Source organism: Oncorhynchus gorbuscha, linkage group LG24 (genome assembly GCF_021184085.1).
Source record: "Oncorhynchus gorbuscha isolate QuinsamMale2020 ecotype Even-year linkage group LG24, OgorEven_v1.0, whole genome shotgun sequence".
Taxonomy (NCBI): Eukaryota; Metazoa; Chordata; class Actinopteri; order Salmoniformes; family Salmonidae; genus Oncorhynchus; species Oncorhynchus gorbuscha.
In genome coordinates this window covers 42807392-42829703 of record NC_060196.1, presented here as the reverse complement: position 1 = coordinate 42829703, position 22312 = coordinate 42807392, and the positions used below count along the sequence as shown (strand labels likewise).

At 43.1% G+C, this 22312-nt stretch overlaps 1 protein-coding gene and 1 long non-coding RNA gene across 5 annotated transcripts; one reads left to right on the top strand and one right to left on the bottom strand.

Annotated features, from left to right (window-relative positions):
- The first annotated feature begins 735 nt into the window (after positions 1-735).
- Positions 736-22186, top strand: LOC124012032 (probable methyltransferase-like protein 24). 2 transcript variants are annotated; one of them, XM_046325381.1, is made up of 5 exons: positions 736-1562; positions 16947-17045; positions 17767-17897; positions 18441-18633; positions 20994-22186. In XM_046325381.1, exons 1-5 carry the CDS (start codon positions 1293-1295, stop codon positions 21303-21305), a joined length of 1005 nt encoding a protein of 334 aa, XP_046181337.1. In that variant the 5' UTR covers positions 736-1292; the 3' UTR covers positions 21306-22186. The 2 variants fall into 2 exon arrangements, with proteins under 2 accessions (XP_046181337.1, XP_046181336.1); XM_046325380.1 differs by having other exon boundaries at positions 737-1562; positions 18381-18633.
- On the bottom strand, positions 9142-17155 carry LOC124012033. Of its 3 annotated transcripts, none has more exons than XR_006834641.1 (9): positions 16920-17155; positions 11672-11824; positions 11437-11574; positions 11214-11350; positions 10837-10934; positions 10394-10715; positions 9921-10242; positions 9708-9819; positions 9142-9624 (listed from the first exon to the last, which is right to left on the bottom strand). It is a non-coding gene; the product is annotated as an uncharacterized LOC124012033 (long non-coding RNA). The 3 variants fall into 3 exon arrangements; XR_006834639.1 differs by having other exon boundaries at positions 9708-9834; positions 16920-17154; XR_006834640.1 differs by having other exon boundaries at positions 9708-9834; positions 10394-10633; positions 16920-17154.
- Positions 22187-22312: the final 126 nt, after the last annotated feature.

The window sequence follows — 22312 nt, the reverse complement described above, 5'->3', positions numbered from 1 at the left end:
TACTGTTTTTGTATATTTGACCGTGTTTACATATGAAGCAGTTTGTCAACAGGCTGACTGGACAGAGTGTTTGATGTTCCTCATCTGGTGATTGGACGGAAGTGAAGGGAGGTAGTCTATAGGACAACTAGGAGAGGGAGAGAGAGGGCGGGTGAGAAAGGAAGGAGGCAAGATAGAGGGAAAGAGAGTGGATGGGAGAGGGCAGGAAGTGAAGGGGGGGGGTCACTGTTCAGTGTTAGGAAAGATTCCACAGTAAAGTAATTACACGGAGCCCCCGATTTTTCACTTTAAAATGTATATTCCAAACAAAATCCATTGATTTCGAAGTATATCAGAACATATGACTCTATGCACAATGGCTACTTTGAACTATTTATACAGTAATAAAAATAAAAAGTATGCAAAAGCTGTGTAGATGCAACGTTTGTAATCTTCCTGTAAATTTGTTTTTGTAAAATCCTCAGTGGAAATTGTTTAAAGTAGTCTTTATTCATAGAGTTGTATGGTTTTTTAAACTTTGAAATCAATGGGTTTTGTTTGGTATACATTTTTAAGTGAGGCTCAGTGTAATTCCGTTATGGCCCTGCTACTTTTATATTCCGTAATTCCCATGAGACTTCTTTTAGCTTGTTGATGAGAACGCCAATGGGCTAATAAAGGTCATATTTGGAGCTTGGTCTGTTTTTCTGTGAGAAACAGACTTCTAAAAAAAACGTAATAGGCTAGATATCAACCAATCAGCCACTGACCCTGGAGCTCTGCGTCACCACTCTGCCCTCCGGCCGGTCACAGAGCAGGAGAGAGGGTCTGGAGCTCTGCGTCACCACTCTGCCCTCCGGCCGGTCACAGAGCAGGAGAGAGGGTCTGGAGCTCTGCGTCACCACTCTGCCCTCCGGCCGGTCACAGAGCAGGAGAGAGGGTCTGGAGCTCTGCGTCACCACTCTGCCCTCCGGCCGGTCACAGAGCAGGAGAGAGGGTCTGGAGCTCTGCGTCACCACTCTGCCCTCCGGCCGGTCACAGAGCAGGAGAGAGGGTCTGGAGCTCTGCGTCACCACTCTGCCCTCCGGCCGGTCACAGAGCAGGAGAGAGGGTCTGGAGCCGCCAGTTGAAAGTGGGCAGAACAAAGGAAAGCGGAGTTCTGGAAAGGCTAGCGACTGCCTCACGCTACTGTTTTTAACTCTCCACAGTTCCGCAGCAGCCATCCGGTCAGTTGACTCCCACGAGGCACCAGACCCGTCCAGTTGGGAAGGAGAACAAAGGCACGAGATGCTCACCGGTTTCCCGGAGGAGGCATGTCAGCCGGTAGCGGTGTGCAGCGCGTGCTGCTGTTAATTATCCCGATGTTTCTACTCGCGCTACAGCTCCTGGTCGGGCTCCGGTTGCCGCGAGCAGACCACGCAGGTAGCCCCGGGGCCTTTAAGGACGGGGTCGCCTTCACGGTGATCAGCATAGAACCGGAGAGAAGGAGCGCGCGCCAAACGGGATCTTTGGAATTTTTACGGGATGAGTCGGGAGCGAGCCGCGTGTACGAAGATGAAAACGAGATGCCCATTGACGACCGGGTGAGAGCAAACTACGAGCGCGCAAACACACACAGTTGAGACGAGGACAAGATAGGGCAGACTGAACCCCGATCAGTGACAGTGGCAGCTGTCCTGCAGCTGTAGTGATCAGCTGCGTGTGTGTCAGTGGTCAGGGAGGAGCAGGTTTCAGCTGCTCGTTTTTGTTGGTATGTCAATAATACATCCCCATCTCTCCACTCACCCCTCTTCTACTTTCCTGTCAATCTCCCATCATCATCTCCCTCTCATTTATGATTTTGTTCGCTTTGGCTCTCTAATTCTCTCCCCTCCTAAGGCTAGCTCCCAGTCAGTCTGGTGAGTCATCTACTCCTCTCCCTCCTCCTTCCTGGGTTGCCATGGTGACCACAGTGGTCTCTAGGGGTGAGGTGGCCTGTGTGTATATGTGTGTGTGGGTGGGTGTGTGTTAGTATGCCTCAGGCTTGCATGTCACTAGCAGGGCTGGAGTCAGCCCTTGACCTGTCTGTACATCTCCCATACCTGAGGGGCCAACGCACGCTCGCTCGCTCGCACACACATTCCTCTACATGACTTATTCTATGCTCTTTGATCTCCACTCCCACTGACACCAAAGTGGCCCCTCAACCTATGGAGTATGTGTGTGTTTCCTTTACATTTGATTCATTTACAAATATTGAGCTGACATGTACAGACTAGCTGTGTTTGAATGTTCATACTGACCGTACTATTTGTGACATACATTGATTGTGTAGCATGCTTAGTGGTTAGTATGGCAAAAGTCCCCGGACGTTGTACTACATTCACCAAAATACGAAGTATACAAGCAGTGGACAATATTTCTGTGCTTTTTGGGCCCATAATGAAATTCTTCAGAAAATGGGCTTGGCTTCACAACATTTTTAGATTTAAAAAATGGCGGTAAAATATGCAGCAGGAGTCCGACGAAAGTGGATACAAATTCATTGCTTTAACTAATTATGAAAAAGTGTTGAGCAATGTAATAAAGTAATGTGTTTTCAAAGAAGTTATGTTACACGTTATGTTGGGTGACAATTTGTTAGCTACGGTAGCCTTACGAACCGCATATCATTTCAGCCATTGCTTGTATGCAGCGAATTTAGCATGTAAATCTTGGTGGGGCAAAGTCCAGGAGAGCCATTACACAACACAATACATTTATTGCACTATGATGATGACAAACAGTGCCCACTAACTGTTAGAGCCTACATAAAGCTGTCCCAACAGCTTTCTTTTCAGCACTATTATTTTATAATTTTTAAAATTTTTTATTTCACCTTTATTTAACCAGGTAGGCTAGTTGAGAACAAGTTCTCATTTGCAACTGCGACCTGGCCAAGATAAAGCATAGCAGTGTGAACAGACAACACAGAGTTACACATGGAGTAAACAATTAACAAGTCAATAACACAATAGAAAAAAGGGGGAGTCTATATACAATGTGTGCAAAAGGCATGAGGTAGGTGAATAATTACAATTTTGCAGATTAACACTGGAGTGATAAATGATCAGATGGTCATGTACAGGTAGAGATATTGGTGTGCAAAAGGGCAGAAAAGTAAATAAATAAAACAGTATGGGGATGAGGTAGGTGAAAATGGGTGGGCTATTTACCAATAGACTATGTACAGCTGCAGCGATCGGTTAGCTGCTCAGATAGCTGATGTTTGAAGTTGGTGAGGGAGATAAAAGTCTCCAACTTCAGCGATTTTTGCAATTCGTTCCAGTCACAGGCAGCAGAGTACTGGAATGAAAGGCGGCCAAATGAGGTGTTGGCTTTAGGGATGATCAATGAGATACACCTGCTGGAGCGCGTGCTACGGATGGGTGTTGCCATCGTGACCAGTGAACTGAGATAAGGCGGAGCTTTACCTAGCATGGACTTGTAGATGACCTGGAGCCAGTGGGTCTGGCGACGATTATGTAGCGAGGGCCAGCCGACTGGAGCATACAAGTCGCAGTGGTGGGTGGTATAAGGTGCTTTAGTGACAAAACGGATGGCACTGTGATAGACTACATCCAATTGGCTGAGTAGAGTGTTGGAAGCCATTTTGTAGATGACATCGCCGAAGTCGAGGATCGGTAGGATAGTCAGTTTTACTAGGGTAAGCTTGGCGGCGTGAGTGAAGGAGGCTTTGTTGCGGAATAGAAAGCCGACTATGGAGTGAATCCTTACCACTGCTACACCTGGCTATCAGCGGAGCCTTGTCTGGCAGCGAAACAGTTCATTCAGCCTAATTTACTGCCTTTTAAAAAACATAGCTGATATGGCTGACTTACTTAAACAAATGTGGTTTCTATGGAGATGTACAAACTATGGCATAAGGGGACGTTAAGCGGAGAAGAGGCAATCCGTAATTTCGATGAAGACACCACCAAGTCAGAACAGTAGGCTAAGTTATGAAGGGGAAAGGGACCAAATTATTAGGGTGAGGTACATGGGCTACTAACAGCTTACTACACAAGACATTTAGTATTACTTTCTTAGCTACAGTACACATATCTCCCTGGCATATTGCATCGCTTATGCAGCAGAAAACAAAACATGTTTGGACTCACGTTGTTGTCTTGTGCTCACTTGAACAGGAAGGTGGCGCGGCGGTCCTTCTTTTGTGCAAATATTGTCATCAAACTTTGTCATCAAAGTCTGTCATTCTCTGGATTTATGGTGCTTTCAAGACAACTGGGAACTTGGAAAAAAACAAGGTCGAATCATGACGTCAGTGATCTTCAGTTCGGAGCTCTAGAAAGAGGCCAGAGTTCCCAACTTGGAATTCTCAGTTGGATGACCATTCAAAATGTATTTTCCCAGTTGGAGCTGAGATTTTTTCGGAGTTCCCAGTTGTTTTGAACTCACTAAAGTCTGAGATTTCTGAGTTTCCAGTTGTTTTGAACTCACTAAAGTCTGAGATTTCTGAGTTCCCAGTTGTTTTGAACTCACTAAAGTCTGAGATTTCTGAGTTCCCAGTTGTTTTGAACTCACTAAAGTCTGAGATTTCTGAGTTCCCAGTTGTTTTGAACTCACTAAAGTCTGAGATTTCTGAGTTCCCAGTTGTTTTGAACTCACTAAAGTCTGAGATTTCTGAGTTCCCAGTTGTTTTGAACTCACTAAAGTCTGAGATTTCTGAGTTCCCAGTTGTTTTGAATGCAGCAGAAGTCATGCTGGATTGACATCATGGCCGGTGTGTTCAACCTTTTCTGGCCCATGGTGTTGCATGTGAATGTTTATCCTTTTAAGCTTGGAAAAGACACCCTAAAACCCAGACTTGAACCACACACACCCACCCACTCCACTGAATATCAGGCTAGTGATTGCTTTGTAATGCTTGCAGTTAGCCACCGATTCCGTCCAAACCCTTCATTGTTGAATTTGCGATTTACATCTTGTTGTGTAATGTTTATGTTCAATGGCCGATGAGCACCTATATATTTTATCTAGAATTTCTCTTCATATGACAAGGATTGAAAAGGATTTGTCAGTAGATTGTCGACTTGATTCATGATGACTGCTTGTCTAGCTTGCTAGCTAAGATTTTGATAGTGTGATGTTGACATGATCAGTCCAATCAAAGCTACGGTAGATATAACGTGATTTGACATTTTATCTGTGGCCAATGACCTTGAGCCTTCTTGGATGGGCACTTCTAATGCAACTATGGCAGCACCCAAGGGGCTTGAATTTGAGCTCTCCCTGTGGATATCGCAGTGACGAAGGGTCCACATGAGTGACAGAACATTGAGCCAATCATGGTGCAACTAGAGAACATTACCAACCCCTGCACTCCGAATTTCTGCTGGCTGCCCCACCACCACAGAAAGCACTGACCTAGGCTGAAACACCTGCATTTTGGAGCTGCCTTAATAAAGCCACATTGCTTTGAGTAACTCAAAAATAAAACATTTTTTACATTGTTTGCAAACTCATATGTGGCACGTATTAATGTCAAAATAACATGCAAAACAGGCAAAAAATTAATTGTTTTCTTTTTTTTAGCTAAACAGGATAGAGCTCAAAACAAGAGGGTGCTCTGCCCCACCTGCCCCAAATGACGGGTTACCGCTGCTTGCTTGTATGTACCGGTATGTCAGTGGAGGTCTGTGCTGTTTTAAGATGGAGGGCAATGTTGTTGTTGTTTTTTATGAGCATGGCCTTATTTCTATTACAGCATATTGGATGACTGTCATTCATATTCCATTCACCCAGCTCAATGTAACATCGATAGGTTTAGACTACTACATGATACTCAAATGTTCCCTAACATGAGGTTGCTACAAACTAGCCTATGAATGAAAGATTACAACGTAGGTGCACACAGGTCGAGTGAAAATGTTGTGACAGACAGTGACACAGCCTTGCCTGCATCCAGCTGATCTAAGGTGTAATCATTAGTACACCAGCTGATCTAGGGTGTAATCATTAGTACACCAGCTGATCTAGGGTGTAATCATTAGTACACCAGCTGATCTAGGGTGTAATCATTAGTACACCAGCTGCAAACAAGAGTTTGTATTGGACACATTTGGGTATGTTTGTCCCCATTTTGTTTAGTTTGCTTCAGTTTAAGAAATGTTTAACAGAATGAATAAACCCCTGGATACACATTAACACAATTGACATTTATAGCATCCACGTTGAATTTCTTCTCACATCTATGCACTCCTCTTCTCACCTTTTCCCTTCGTTTGTGGACTTCTACACAGTACATTTGAAAGTGTTAAATCAACACTGTCAGCGAGTTCATATGGTCCCACTCTACACAGAGTAAAAAGTACATTGATCCAAGTGTTACATTTATAGTGTTGATTTAACACTGAGGAGTGAAAAACGTATTTTGGAAAAGCACTTGGAATTTCACAATAAACTCAAGCAAAGCTGTTTCAACATTCAATTATGTTTATTGTGACCAAACCACAAGTCTCAGCCCTGACTTAAACTGTTATCAAGTGACACTAGAATGTAGTCAAAAGAATCACTTGCTCCATATGACATGAGCAAATCAATAGCTTTGTTGGAAAATGCTGACATTTACATTAAAAACATGTTTCTCACAACCTAACCATAAGTCTCAGCCCTGGCATAAACTGTTATCAAGTGACAGTAGGGGACAATGTAGTCAAAGAAATCACTTGCTCCATATGACATGAGCAAATGAAAAGGGTCGTGGTACATGTTATTTACATGAAATACTTTGCATGGTGGACTTTGCTTCAAAACTTTGAATGCATGCAAATGATCATCAAAACATAAGGTTTCAAGAGCTGACCCAACCTAAAAAACATTTTCCTCTTTCAGAATAGCCTTAATTTGGTAAAATAGTGGCATTTCAATGACTACTTCACCACATATGACCAAATCAAGATGATATTCTGTACCATGGGGCTTAACCATTTAACTCACAAAACATGTGTGCGCACTGAGACATTCAACTTGGCAGCAATCTCATGGCTTTCTTTCACGTCATTGATCCTTGACATCTTTCCTGGACCTATAGCTAGTCCATCCTGGCTGATAGCTAGTCCATCCTGGCTGATAGCTAGTCCATCCTGGCTGATAGCTAGTCCATCCTGGCTGATAGCTAGTCCATCCTGGCTGATAGCTAGTCCATCCTGGCTGATAGCTAGTCCATCCTGGCTGATAGCTAGTCCATCCTGGCTGATAGCTAGTCCATCCTGGATAGCTGATCCATCCTGGCTGATAGCTAGTCTATCCTGGCTGATAGCTAGTCTATCCTGGCTGATAGCTAGTCCATCCTGGCTGATAGCTAGTCCATCCTGGCTGATAGCTAGTCCATCCTGGCTGAAGGTTTCCCAGTTATATGCCATTTCATTTGTGTTTCTTGATTAAGGTCATAGTGACATTCTTAAAACACTTCAGTTGCTTTTTAAAGAAATAATGTTTTGCCTCGTAGCGCATACACCACGAATGAAGAATGGGCCCGATGTTCCTTATACAACGACGATAATGTATCATGAAGTGGTGTTTCGGTAACAGATTTCTATTAGGAAACAAATACTTGAAAAGCCTATGATGTTCAGCAATTACGTGCTTCAGATAGATAGTCATGCCCTCTGTTAGTATAGGAGAAAACACAATATTTACAATTTGTAGTAGTAACAGAAGCAGCTGCCAGTATTTATCATATTTCTGTACCAGATCACCAAATATCAATGGCAAATTACGGAGAAGACGCCAAGATTGAATAGTATTTAGACCCAAATCATTGCTCCCATCATCCAATTTGAGTGCAGGTGGACGATAGCCATAGTTAAATGAATGAACTCTACCGTGCACATCTTTAGCAGTCACAAAGTTGGCTTGAATATACTGTAAACACAAGTTTTACCTCAAATTGTGCAACTCCTAAAATGTCATGCATTATATCAACAGACAAGCTGTCTGTAGTATTGAAGTACTGGAGAGAGTTCAATAAGCAAGCATGCTTCACACCGTGTTGGGTTTGACTGAATAGTTTGACAATGGTCTGAGTTGCATGTGTTTTGTTCGTAAAGTCACTCTTGGGTCATCCTCAGAGAACACAGTTTGAAAATCCACTTTCTCAGTGAGGCAAAAACGGCAACAATAGCGAGCACTAAATGATTCCACAAAACCAAAAAGGCAACGTATACCAAGATTATCTCCAGTTACTTGGACAATACTGCCATGTATACAACCACTGAAGAAGGGAACTTCAATACCCTCAGTCTCAAGCACTTTCAAATCGCTAACTATTTGCTCAAGAATGGAATCAAATCCCTATGTTTTAAGGTCCTGGGTATGGAAGAGTGCACATAAGTGAATATTTACCAAAATTGAATTCAACTTTGGGGTAAAATTTCTCAAAGTAAAGTATGTACCTCCCAACTTGTGAATTCACTTTTTTGATCCCAATGGATTAGCAGTGTCAGTCATCATAAATGCATTGAAAATTCAACTCTTTACTCTTTAGAAAAGAGAGGATGTCTCTTCATATATAGTCCAGCTTTCAAATCAAAGTAAACTCAATTTTAAAATTGTGCCCCGAGTTAAACATGCCACTTGTATTTGGGTTCTTCCAAATTAACTGCAATGTCTGGAGAATTGGAACGTAAGAAAATGGATCAGTTATGACCATTTGATCATAAGTTCCAGTAGTGTTGTTTCTTCTATTGTCAAATCTAACACCAAGGACTCTCAACTGGTTGACTTGTTCCCCATTTTTGTATAAAATAAGCACTTCGTTTTGATACTGAATTCAACCATGTGAAAGGATTTTCAATATCCTGAAAATAATGTTATATTTTTTTGACAATTTGTGTGTCTTTTGAAGATATACATGTAAGAGCGGTCGCATTAGCTTGACCCTGTATCTCTTGAACTGCTTCTTCCATGGAAGATACAAAACTATTTACAGTCTGACCTATACCTGCAGCTGTGCAATAGCAGACACACACATATCAAGTGTGTTCTTGTTAGATATTGGTACATGGTTACAACTAGAATTTGAAGGAAAATCAGCATTACTTGGCTAATTATCAACAGCTATATTAGCATTCAAGTTAGCGTTTAACAAAATTTGACAGTCTCGGGATTGTGCCCTGTTCAAATGCTTCCTAAAGTCTGAAAATACACGACAACCAAAGACACGACAACAATCTGCTTGACCACATTTTATTCTAAGAGTTCTAACAGGGAACATTCCATGTATCAACTTGAGATTCCTTACGAGCAGGTTGGTACTTCCATGACTAGCATGGCAAACAAAACATATCAGCATTAGTGCAGAGGTCTAGCTCTGAGCTCAGCAACCCCTGGAGTCCCCTTAACCTTCCCAATGTCTATGATGTACACAGTTGTCTGTATGAAGGTGAACATGCTGTGCAGCATTGTATTGTAAGCAGTACCAAAAACAAAGTGAGTCTTGAAAAGCTCATCGAAGCACCAAGAGCGCTCGTTGACTTGTAAGGCGCTCTTGTCCAGGATGATGAAGTAAGCATGGATGCTGCTCTTCCTGGTCCCGACTGCAAGAAGATATGGTTGGCGGCTCTGGTCAATCGCATCAAGGTGCTGCTGGATACTGGTTCCTGCCTGAAGACGACAAACACAAACACCATCATTAGTTCATCATAACGGCTGCAGCACTGTCCAAGAGTAAGAATGCCAATTCAAACCTTTTGGAATATCACAAGATGCTGTTCAGCTTGAGATGCAGACATCTTGCCTGGTCTTTTGCGGCCTTGTGATGAAGGAGGAATCAAATGGAGGAAAGGTCACCTTCCCATCCTAATCAAAGAGGTCCTAATTAAAATGGTAAATTCCATCATCAGTGACATTAACATTTCAGAGTTATTTGAAATATAAATGATAAATGATGATCATCTAACCGTCAGCATTCATGTCAGTTCCCTCATCAACTGCAGATTCTGCCATCTGGATCAGCTCCTGAAGTTCAGCTCCCTGAGTGGCCTTGCTTAGGGCCTTGCTTAGGGCCTTGCTTAGGGCCTTGCTTAGGGCCTTGCTTAGGGTCTTGCTTAGGGCCTTGCTTAGGGCCTTGCTTAGTGCCTTGCTTAGGGCCTTGCTTAGGGTCTTGCTTAGGGTCTTGCTTAGCATGATGATCTTTTGCTTGAATGTAGTTGGCCACCTCTCCAAAACCTTGGCTGATGTTCCCTCTCCAAACAGCAGCACAAAATCCTGTTCAATCTGAAACTAGACAAAAACATCCCACTTTAATCTCCAAATCAAGTTTGAGTAAATCACCAGCCTACACATTAATTGAACTACTATTACTGGCCAACCTGAATTGGCATATAGAGATTGAACAGAATTTATACAACTTAAAACTCTTACAAAGTCTTACCAAGCCCTTCACATCCAGAAAGCGTGGAAATTCGGATAGGATGGTGGAGCATTTACTCGGGTTGTGGGTCATGTTCCTGTACTCAAAGGTCAATCTCATCTTCTGTTTCTTCATCAGAAGAATGCTTCATAAGAGAAATGGCCTCTCTGCACTGGTCTTCACTCAGGGTAGCCAAAGTGGATGGACTGGACTCCCTCTCAGCAGTTGGCCCTCCAGATTATAGTTGAGTGGGCCGTTTCTCTGATGAAACCAAATTCCTCTGAATTGTTTTGATTCTATACGAGAGGTACCCTTCTCCACTATTAGGGTGGTAATAATGTTCCTTATGAAAATGAACATGGTTACTAATCTTGAAAGAAAAAACAAATAACCAAGTCCCATTTGCTCAGATACCATACCAGACGAATTAAACACAGATGCCCTTCATCAGTCGTAATGTATACCTGCATATCCATTTTCAGTGTAGGGATCCTTCAGGTATGGGAACAAAGAGACGATGCCTTGTGCAGACGTTTCTCTCCCACTGCGCGGTGGTGATGTCCTGGCAAGAATATCATGTTATGTTTAGGCGGCAATCAGAATCTCCACAAGCAGCATTGGTCCCCAGTCAGCTAAATATCAGGAGTGATTTTTGAATCGGTATCGTGCCCATTGAATTTGATACAAGAGAAGTCTTCTACCAATAGCAGTGGATGATCAGCAGTAGCCCAACCAATTATGTGACTGAGATACTGATACAGAAGTCATTTTTACCATTCAGCAGATATGGGAGGGAGTAATGCTCAACCATTTTCATTATGAATCTTTCCTTTAAACTTACCCGTGAGTCTCTGTCATCTCCGAAACAAGAATGTTGATCATCTTTCGTCTGGTGCAGTCAGTCAGGCTTTTAGTTTTGGAGTATTCCTTGATGACAACCTCTCCACCTGGCTTTTTCTTCAGTATGCTCTCTATTAGCTGTAAAAAATAAAATATAATAAAAAACTAAAACGGCAGTGTGGAATCCATTTTATGCCAAGTTAATGAATGAATTACAAACGTACATTTCTTTGCTCCGTCATCAGATCTCTGACACTTTCGCGAGGGGCTTCCATCCTCACTCAAAATGATTGTATCAACCGACTCATGGTCTGAACCACCCATCACAGAACTGGCAGAGACAGGACTCATCAGGGAAGATTCTGAAATACACAAAGACAACAATACAGGCATGTCAAATGTATGGTTATATTGAAAGTGATGCCACAGGTAACCAAAGACTTGAAAACCAGCACATACCTTTAGCATCATTGTTCAGTGTGAGCTTGAAAACACCCAGATCTGTCCGTTTCACCACCTTCTCAAACACATCCCCATCAACTTCAGTTCCAGACCCATCATACAGCTTTGTCTCTTATAAACTAGTAAGTGCGATGTCAAATTTCAGGAAAACTGTGACAAACATTAAGACAACAACCTACAATTAGAATTGCAATTGTAATGGTATGAGTAATCAGACTGACTGGTATGAGAACAATACATTTATTTCCAATCAAAAAGGTTTTCAAGTGTCAGGTTAATGATCTTGACATATTTTTGTTCACTATTGAATTTCACTCTGACCAGCATGACGAGGTCTGAAAGCAGTTAGGAGATAAGGCCAGCATGACGAGGTCTGAAAGCAGTTAGGAGATAAGGCCAGCATGACTAGGTCTGAAAGCAGTTAGGAGATAAGGCCAGCATGACTAGGTCTGAAAGCAGTTAGGAGATAAGGCCAGCATGACTAGGTCTGAAAGCAGTTAGGAGATAAGGCCAGCATGACTAGGTCTGAAAGCAGTTAGGAGATAAGGCCAGCATGACTAGGTCTGAAAGCAGTTAGGAGATAAGGCCAGCATGACTAGGTCTGAAAGCAGTTAGGAGATAAGGCCAGCATGACTAGGTCTGAAAGCAGTTAGGAGATAAGGCCAGCATGACTAGGTCTGAAAGCAGTTAGGAGATAAGGCCAGCATGACTAGGTCTGAAAGCAGTTAGGAGATAAGGCCAGCATGACTAGGTCTGAAAGCAGTTAGGAGATAAGGTCCAGCATGAAAGCAGTTAGGAGATAAGGCCAGCATGACTAGGTCTGAAAGCAGTTAGGAGATAAGGCCAGCATGACTAGGTCTGAAAGCAGTTAGGAGATTAGGAGATAAGGCCAGCATGACGAGGTCTGAAAGCAGTTAGGAGATAAGGCCAGCATGACTAGGTCTGAAAGCAGTTAGGAGATAAGGCCAGCATGACTAGGTCTGAAAGCAGTTAGGAGATAAGGCCAGCATGACTAGGTCTGAAAGCAGTTAGGAGATAAGGCCAGCATGACGAGGTCTGAAAGCAGTTAGGAGATAAGGCCAGCATGACTAGGTCTGAAAGCAGTTAGGAGATAAGGCCAGCATGACTAGGTCTGAAAGCAGTCTGAAAAAGCAGTTAGGAGATAAGGCCAGCATGACTAGGTCTGAAAGCAGTTAGAGATAAGGCCAGTTAGGAGATTAAGATAAGGCCAGCATGACTAGGTCTGAAAGCAGTTAGGAGATAAGGCCAGTTAGGAGATAAGGCCAGCATGACTAGGTCTGAAAGCAGTTAGGAGATAAGGCCAGCATGACTAGGTCTGAAAGCAGTTAGGAGATAAGGCCAGCATGACTAGGTCTGAAAGCAGTTAGGAGATAAGGCCAGCATGACTAGGTCTGAAAGCAGTTAGGAGATAAGGCCAGCATGACTAGGTCTGAAAGCAGTTAGGAGATAAGGCCAGCATGACTAGGTCTGAAAGCAGTTAGGAGATAAGGCCAGCATGACTAGGTCTGAAAGCAGTTAGAAAAGGCCAGTTAGGAGATAAGGCCAGCATGACTAGGTCTGAAAGCAGTTAGGAGATAAGGCCAGCATGACTAGGTCTGAAAGCAGTTAGGAGATAAGGCCAGCATGACTAGGTCTGAAAGCAGTTAGGAGATAAGGCCAGCATGGATGAAAAGCATTACATTTGTATTACAACCATGACACATTATATAAGGATGACTACAAACATTTTCACCAATACTCTTTTACTTAGCAATGATAATTTCAAAGTATATTTTGAAAATATTGGATCATGACCACAACTTTTCTGATATTACTTGAAGCAGGTCCCAAACTACAGCAAACAGACTATTCAACTCACATTCACTGTCCCAAAATATGGACATGGCCTAATTAGTCCAGTAAAATACACTCATAATTCCAGCTAGTCACTATATTATGTTGTCATGTTCTAGGAGCAGTCTTACAAGACTGCTAAAATGAATTGGTTGCAGAGCGAGTGCGAAACGCAGTTAGATTGGTGCCGACGCAATGGCCACAATATTTAAAATCATCACGCACAAATCGAAAATGTAGTTATTATTTGGCTAAATAAACAACTCACCTTAATCAGATTAGTCCTCAATATACACAGTTGAAGTCGGAAATGTACATACACCTTAGCCAAATACATTTAAACTCAGCTTTTCACAATTCCTGACATTTAATCCTAGTAAACATACCCTGTTTTAGGTTAGAATCACCACTTTATTTTAATAAATGTGAAATGTCAGAATAATAGTAGTGATTTATTTCAGCTTTTATTTCTTTCATCACATTCCCAGTGGGTCAGAAGTTTACATACACTCAATTAGTATTTGGTAGCATTGCTTTTAAATTGTTTAACTTTGGTCAAACATTTTGGGTAGCCTTCCACAAGCTTCCCACAATAAGTTGGCTGAATTTTGGCCCATTCCTCCTGACAGAGCCAAGTCAGGTTTGTAGGCCTCCATGCTCACACACTTTTTCAGTTCTGCCCACACATTTTATATGGGATTGAGGTCAGGGTTTTGTGATGGCCACTCCAATACCTTGACTTTGTTGTCCTTAAGCCATTTTGCAATTATGGTTGGGGTCATTATTCATTTGGAAGACCCATTTGTGACCAAGCTGGCTGATGTCTTGAGATGTTGCTTCAATATGTCCACATAATTTTTCTTCCTCGTGATGCCATCTATTTTGTGAAGTGCACCAGTCCCTCCTGCAGCAAAGCAACTCCACAACATGATGATGCCACCCCCGTGCTTCACGGTTGGGATGGTGTTCTTCGGCTTGCAAGCTTCCCCCTTTTTCCTCTAAACATAACAATGGTCATTATGGCCAAACAGTTCTACTTATGTTTCATCAGACCAGAGGACATTTCTCCAAAAAGTACGATCTTTGTCCCCATGTGGAGTTGCAAATCGTAGTCTGGCTTTTTTATGGCAGTTTTGGAGCAGTGGCTTCTTCCTTGCTGAGCTGCCTTCCAGATTATGTCGATATATAGGACTCGTTTTACTGTGGATATAGATACTTTTGCACCTGTTTCCTCCAGCAGCTTCACAAGGTCCTTTGCTGTTGTTCTGGGATTGATTTGCACTTTTCGCACCAAAGTACGTTCATCTCTAGGAGACAGAATGTGTCTTCTTCCTGAGCGGTATGATGGCTGCGTGGTCCCATGGTGTTTATACTTGCATACTATTGTTTGTAAAGATGAACGTGGTACCTTCAGATGTTTGGAAATTGCTCCCAAGGATGAACCAGACTTGTGGAGATCTACAATGTTTTTTTCTGAGGTTTTGGCTGAATTCTTTTGATTTTCCCATGATGTCAAGCAAAGAGGCACAGAGTTTGAAGGTACACCTCCAATTGACTCAAATTATGTCAATTAGCATATAAGAAGCATAATTTTCTGGCTGATTTAATTAGATTTTCCCATGATGTCAAGCAAAAAGGCACTTATTTGAAAGTAGGCCTTGAAATACACCCACAGGTACACCTCCAATTGACTCAAATTATGTCAATTAGCCTATCAGAAGCTTTTTAATAAGCCATTACATAATTTTCTGGAATTTTCCAAGCTGTTTAAAAGGCACAGTCAACATAGTGTATGTAAACTTCTGACCCACTGGAATTGTGATACAGTGAATTATAAGTGAAATAATCTGTCTGTAAACAATTGTTGGAAAAATTACTTGCAAGAAATTTGTGGAGCGGTTGAAAAACAAGTTTTAATGACTCCAACCTAAGTGTTTGTAAACTTCCGACTTCAACTGTAAGTATTCAGACCCTTTGCTATGAGACTCGAAATTAAGCTCAGGTGCATCCTATTTCTATTGATCATCCTTGAGATGTTTCTACAACTTGATTGGAGTCCACCTGTGGTGAATTTAATTGATTGGACATGATTTGGAAATGCACACACCGGTCTACATAAGGTCACACTGTTGACAGTGCATGTCAGAGCAAAAAACAAAAAATGTTGGGAGCATTGAAGGTCCCCAAGAACACAGTGGCCTCCATCATTCTTAAATGGAAGAAGTTTGGAACCACCAAGATTCTTCATAGAGCTGGCCAACTGGGCAAACGGAGCAATCAGGGGAGAAGGGCCTTGGTCAGGGAGGTGACCAAGAATCCGATGGTCATTCTGACAAAGCTCCAGAGTTCCTCTGTGGAGATGGGATAACCTTCCAGAAGGACAACCATCTCTGCAGCACTCCACCAATCAGGGCTTTATGGTAGAGTGGCCAGACGGTAGCCACTCCTCAGTAAAAGGCACATGACAGCCCGCTTTGAGTTTGCCAAAAGGCACCTAAAGGACTCTCAGACCATGAGAAACAAGATTCTCTGGTCTGATGAAACCAAGATTGAACTCTTTGCCTGAATGCTAAGCGTCACGTCTGCAGGAAACCTGGCACCGTCCCTACGGTGAAGCATGGTGGTGGCAGCATCATGCTGTAGGGATGTTTTTCAGTGGCAGGAACTGGGAGACTAGTCAGGATCAAGGGGAAGATGAATGAAGCAAAGTACCTGAAAATAGCTGTGCAGCGACGCTTCCCATCCAACCTGACAGAGCTTGAGAGGATCTGCAGAGAAGAATGGGAGTTAGTCCCCAAATACAGGTGTGCCAAGCTTGTAGCGTCATACCCAAGAAGACGTGAGGCTGTAATCACTACCAAAGGTGCTTCAACATACTGAGTAAAGGGTCTGAATACTTATGTAAATGTGATCCCTTTTTTTGATACATTTGCTAAAATTTCTAAAATCTAGTTTTTGCTTTGTCATTATGGGGTATTGTTTGTAGATTGATGAAAGAAAAACTATTAAATACATTTTAGAATAAGGCTGTAACGTAACAAAATGTGGAAAAGTCAAGGGGTCTGAATACTTTCCGAATGCACTGTAAGCGGTATAGTCATTGTGCGTTCTCAATGGAATTTTTTTCTGAAGTCGTGAGATGTCTAGCTAGTAATTTGTTAGGTATGCTAACAAGCTAGCAAGAAGTTGCATAGCAACAGCATCAACTTCCGGTAGACCGGCGAAGTGCTAGTACACTCAACTGAAAGTATACTCTTCGTTTACAGTATACTAAAATGAATTAATAGCATGTAGTATATACTCATTAAGTATGTAGTACATAGTATGTTAGTATGGGTATTCGAACACAGCTTATGTGTGTTTGTGATTGCGAGTGGCGTGCATGTGTTACCCTGCTGACTCGTGTGTCTCCCCACAGGAGAGAGGTAGAGGGTTTGAGCTGCAGCAGTGGGCATCAGGTGAGCCCTCCTTCACTGCAGAGCTGGAACGTGTCATCGCCTACATTACCACACCACAGGTACATAACCATGCCCACTTTACACCTTGGCCCACACATCATAAATCATTCAGATAGAAATGCACTGTTTAGAACAGACCTGCGCCTGTAGTCATGAAGCGTCTTAGAGTAGGAATGCTGATGTTTTTCATTATATAATATTTTTAATTATAAAACTGATCCTAGATCAGACCTGGGTTTCAAATACTTGCAACATTTTATCGTGTGCCTGTTAAAGCTCGCCTGGCTTAATAAACCAATAAACTCCTAAAACTGCGAACCCTGCCTGTCTGGCACTCCAGACAGACTCAAGCAAACACTCAAAGTATTAGAAATTATTGTTCAAGTACTTGAACCCAGGTCTGTACTAGATCAGAACTCCTACTTTGTGAGGCTTGACACATACGGCCTAGGTTCTGAGATATTTCAAAGACGCTAGGGTCAGAGAGTAATAATGACTGTGTGGTATTTGAGACCAGACACTTAATATGTCACTGTAAACCATCGTATATGTTTGACCTAAAAACCTCTGACCCAGGGTTCCCCAACATGTGAGAGGTCAGTGGAAAATGCTCTCTAAAAAGCAGATTAGGGTCAAAAGGCCGCATTTTTTCCCAACATCCCCTCTCTTGCTCAGACAGGAAATCTGTGTCACATGACTTTCTCTGGGCCTAATGATAACTCAGCACTTCCATTCATTCTCCAGCCAGGCCCCTCATTACTCTGTCCTGTTCCCCTGCAGGTTAACTGTTCCCGGGTGCTTCTACCAGGTGAGTCCCAGGCTTCACAGGCCTCTGGAGCTCTCTGGCTGCTGTGTGTGGAAGGCTGGAGCCTGCCAAGCCAGGGTCCTCCGTGTGTAGCATACTCTTTCAGGTGTGTATATGCATCTCTCTATACGTGCCACTGGAACTTCAATACAATGTAGCCTATTCTATAGCAATGTGAACCAAACAGTTTGTTACCATCATTCTACAATATCATCATGGGCTCCCGAGAGGCGCAGCGGTCTAAGGCACTGCATCTGTGTGAGAGGTGTCACTGTAGTCCCTGGTTCGAATCCAGAATGCATCACATCCGGCCGTGATTGGGAGTCCCATAGGGCGGCGCACAATTGTCCCAGCGTCGTCCAGGTTTGACCGGGATAGGCCGTCATTGGAAATAAAAAAATTGTTCTTAACTGACTTGCCTAGTTAAATAAAGGTTTAAAAAATTACATAATTGACATGCTCCCTCCCCCAAACTTGTACAAGTAGTTAATAATGTAAAACAGTTTTAAACAAACCCTAATTTCTTCCTCATTCACATATCTCTCTCTTATCTACAACTCTCTCTCTCTCCATGTGTCTCTGTGTGTAGTATGGATGAGGGTGATACAGGGTTTCTGGAGGCTCTCTCAAAGGCCTGTGATGTCCACAGATTTGACCCCAGTGGTCAGCATGGTGACAGAGCCAGCAGTGGTTACCGTGACGATGGTTCTGGTGGGTTTCGACAGTACCGGGCATGGCTGGACTGGCGAGCAGCGAGAGGACGCAAGCAGAAGAAGAAGGGGGTTCTGTGTAGTGGGTCCCGGACACTCAAGGACATCATGGAGACTCTGGGACATCACACGGTAAAAGCCAATTTATGGTCAATCCGTGTTCTGCAGTGGCCATATGGCATTTACGGCATTGCGGCCTCTGCAGAAGTCAGAACATTCATACTTCTTGCGCGTCGGGGAGCTGTCATACTCACCCAATAAATGAGTCTGCACCACTTCAAACGCTCCACTCATAGTGATTCAGGTCTAATCTCTATAGCCATCTAGCTACACTGAACAAACATATAAACACAACATGTAAGGGGTTGGTCCCATGTTTCATGAGCTGAAACAAAAGATCCCAGAAATGTGATACTCACAAAAAGTTTATGTTTACATCCCTATTAGTGAGCATTTCTCCTTTGCCAAGATAATCCATCCACCTGAGAGGTGTGGCATATCAAGAAGCTGATTAAACAGCATGATCATTACACAGGTGCATCTTGTTCTGGGGACAATAAAAGGCCACTCTAAAATGTGCAGTATTGTCAAACAACACAATGCCACAGATCTTTCAAGTTGCGGGAGCGTGCAATTGGCAAACTGACTGCAGGAATGTCCACCAGAGCTGTTTCAGTCCAACTGGCCTCACAACCGCAGAACACGTGTACGGTGTTGTGGGGCGGCAATCAGCGGTTTGCTGATGTCAACATTGTGAACACAGTGCCCCATGGTGGCGGTGGGGTTATGGTATGGGCAGGCATAAGCTACGGACAATGAACACAATTGTATTTTATCGATGGCAATTTGAATGCACAGAGATACCGTGACCAAATCCTGAGGCCCATTGTTGTGCCATTCATCTGCCGCCATCACTTCATGTTTCAGCATGATAATGCACAGCCCCATTTCGCAACGATCTGTACACAATTCCTGGAAGCTGAAAAGGTCTGTTCTTCCATAGCCTGCACACTCACCAGACATGTCACACATTGAACACGTTTGGGATGCTCTGGATCAACATGTAATACAGCGTGTTCCAGTTCCTGCCAATATCCAGCAACTTCGCACAGCCATTGAACAACATTCCACCAGTGTTAACCCAGCTTAGTGTATAAGAGCTGTGTGCTGATCAACTCTATGCGAAGGAGATGTGTAGCGCTGCATGAGGCAAATGGTGGTCACACCAGATATTGACTGGTTTTCTAATCAACGCCCCTACCTAGAGTAGTTGATTGTGCGCTAATCCAGAACCCACCATCTGCATTCCATTGACGTCTTTACCACATCTAACCCCATTACCTTCCCATTCAAATACATTTTCGTGAACTTGTCCCGATAGCATTTCGTCAAAGTTCTGCATGTTTGTTGTGAAGGAAGTTGTCAAGGAAGTGAGCTTGTTTATACAGGATGTACAGGCCCTACCTAACATCAAACCGATCATGTCAATGTGGAGCTATACGGCAGTCTGCGAAGCCCTACGCATTGTTAAAACATTTTGAAGGTGCACGGCATCACGTACGGAACTTGATTTGGCCTCCGCAAGCCTCCAGAAGCTGCGCAATTGCGTCACACCCTCTGGACACATTGCCAGATCAAGCATAAATCTTTGTTTTTTTTACTAACAGACACACATCAACACAGTAACACATACATTAACTCACACTACAGTACACAACAGAAATACACATGTAACATTCACAGTACTAACAGACACGGTTGCCTGCACTTCCATTTCCATGGCAACAGGGATGAGCTGACCCTGGCTACCATAGCAACAGTGAATTACACCCCTGCTGCAGTTACACACTGCAACCACTGGAGGGGAGTGAAATTCACTTTCTTCTCCCAAATGGATCCCACTAGCCCATCGTTTCCTAACTCGGTCCTCTGGACCCCAAAAGGTGCATGATTTGGATTTTTCCCTAACACTACACAGCTGATTCAAATGATCAAAGCGTAATGATTAGTGGATTATTTGAATCAGCTGTGTAGTGCTAAGGCAAAAACCAAAACATGCACCACTTGGGGTCCCGAGGACCGAGTTTGGGAAACCCTGCACAAGCCCCTGTGTACATCTCCGACCATTGATTAGGTATAAGCAATATAGTAGAATGTTCCTTTTATTCTCCATATTGCTTATCTAACCTCTCATATCTCCACAAGTGCATAGGAGGTAGGAAATAAAGAGAGGGCAGATTTGGGGTGTCATCCCCACTAAGAATGGGATTCATACACCGACCTTCCAAACCCATTGCTGTGCTCTGTTCGGCTGCTCTGGAGCATGGTGGTAATTAGAACAAAGAGCCATATATACGGTATATATACACACACTGATGAAACATAGCCCTAAGCTGTCTTTTCATTGTTTTGCTGCTTTTTAATGATGTCAAAAGTGTGTTGTGACCAATGATGTGTATATATACACACACGTGGTTGTCTGTTTTTGCCAGGTGGACTTCCTGTATGCTGACCTGCTGAGTGCTGAGTGGAGGGTTCTGCAAAACTGGGCAGAGCTCGGAACTCTGGGGCGCATCCGTCACCTGGTTGCCACGGTGCACCTCCAGTGGGCCGGCTTTGAGGTCGGCGGGACAGAGGCTGAGGTGGTCCGCTATTGGTTCAGCGTTCTACAGGGGCTCCAGGACGCTGGGTTTCGATTGGTCCATAGCTCTCCGGGGGTGGGAAAAAGCGTCCTAAGGCACAAAGTGGACAACGCACACAGCTCTTATACACTAAGCTGGGTTAACACTGGGCCTATACACTGAGACAAACACATGCGCACACCTTGTGCACGGCTTACGCACGAACACACACATCAGAATAGTCAGTGGCTATGTTCAAGATCATCAAGACCATGATGTGTCATGGGTAAATTGTGACTGACTGATCTACAAGTAATAATGAGTCGTTATTTATGATGCAAGGTCATTTGTAGATCAGTCAGCCGGCAGTCGCCTGCACTGTCGAAATAGCCCAGTCTCTCACTGTCTGTCAGTCAGTAAAATTCCACTGCAGTGTGTCCCTCTGGTGGTGAAAAAAGGAATCTACACCAGTGTTACCCAGTGGAAGGGTCTGGAACTATTAGTTGGTTGCAACCAAAACCACTCCCTATTGGGTCAGGGCTTTATTTTTAAGGTTTAGGCAAGTCCCTCACCTAAAACCTCATTGAAGCCTCCCAGCAGCCAAAAAATACAAATAAATAAATAAAAGTCTGGGCAGTGGGCTCGACAAAATTCTGGGAACCAGCAAGGCACTGCTAGAGATTAGGCTGCCTATTCTATTAACCCAGTACAGGCAATACTGGCTGGCATAGCTTGGCATTGAGCACACCCCTGACAACTGTTGAATGGTAATAAAGTAATCCATTATATCTGGGACTTCACACTGCAGAAATACAGATCAGGGGTCAACGCCTTTAGTCACCTTTGCTTTATTTATCATTAAGGTTTTATGTACTTTTTATAAATTTGTATAATCTACTTATGTGAGTTGACCATGAATATAATCTTTCTTTGTGTTATAATTACAGTGCTATGTGGGGTGGGGTTGATTATCTGCCGACATGTGCAATGTAAATGCAATGTAAAGACATTTATTGATTTCAAAGATGTTTTCATATTTTTACAAGTGCAATAAAAACAGTTGACATCCCATTTGTCCTGTATGTCGTTATGTAGAGTCCGCTATATTGTACTGGTTTCATAATGAGTGAGTGTTCAATGTATATAATGTTCTACGTAGAATGTGCAATTCTACTTAGAATTTTTAGCAC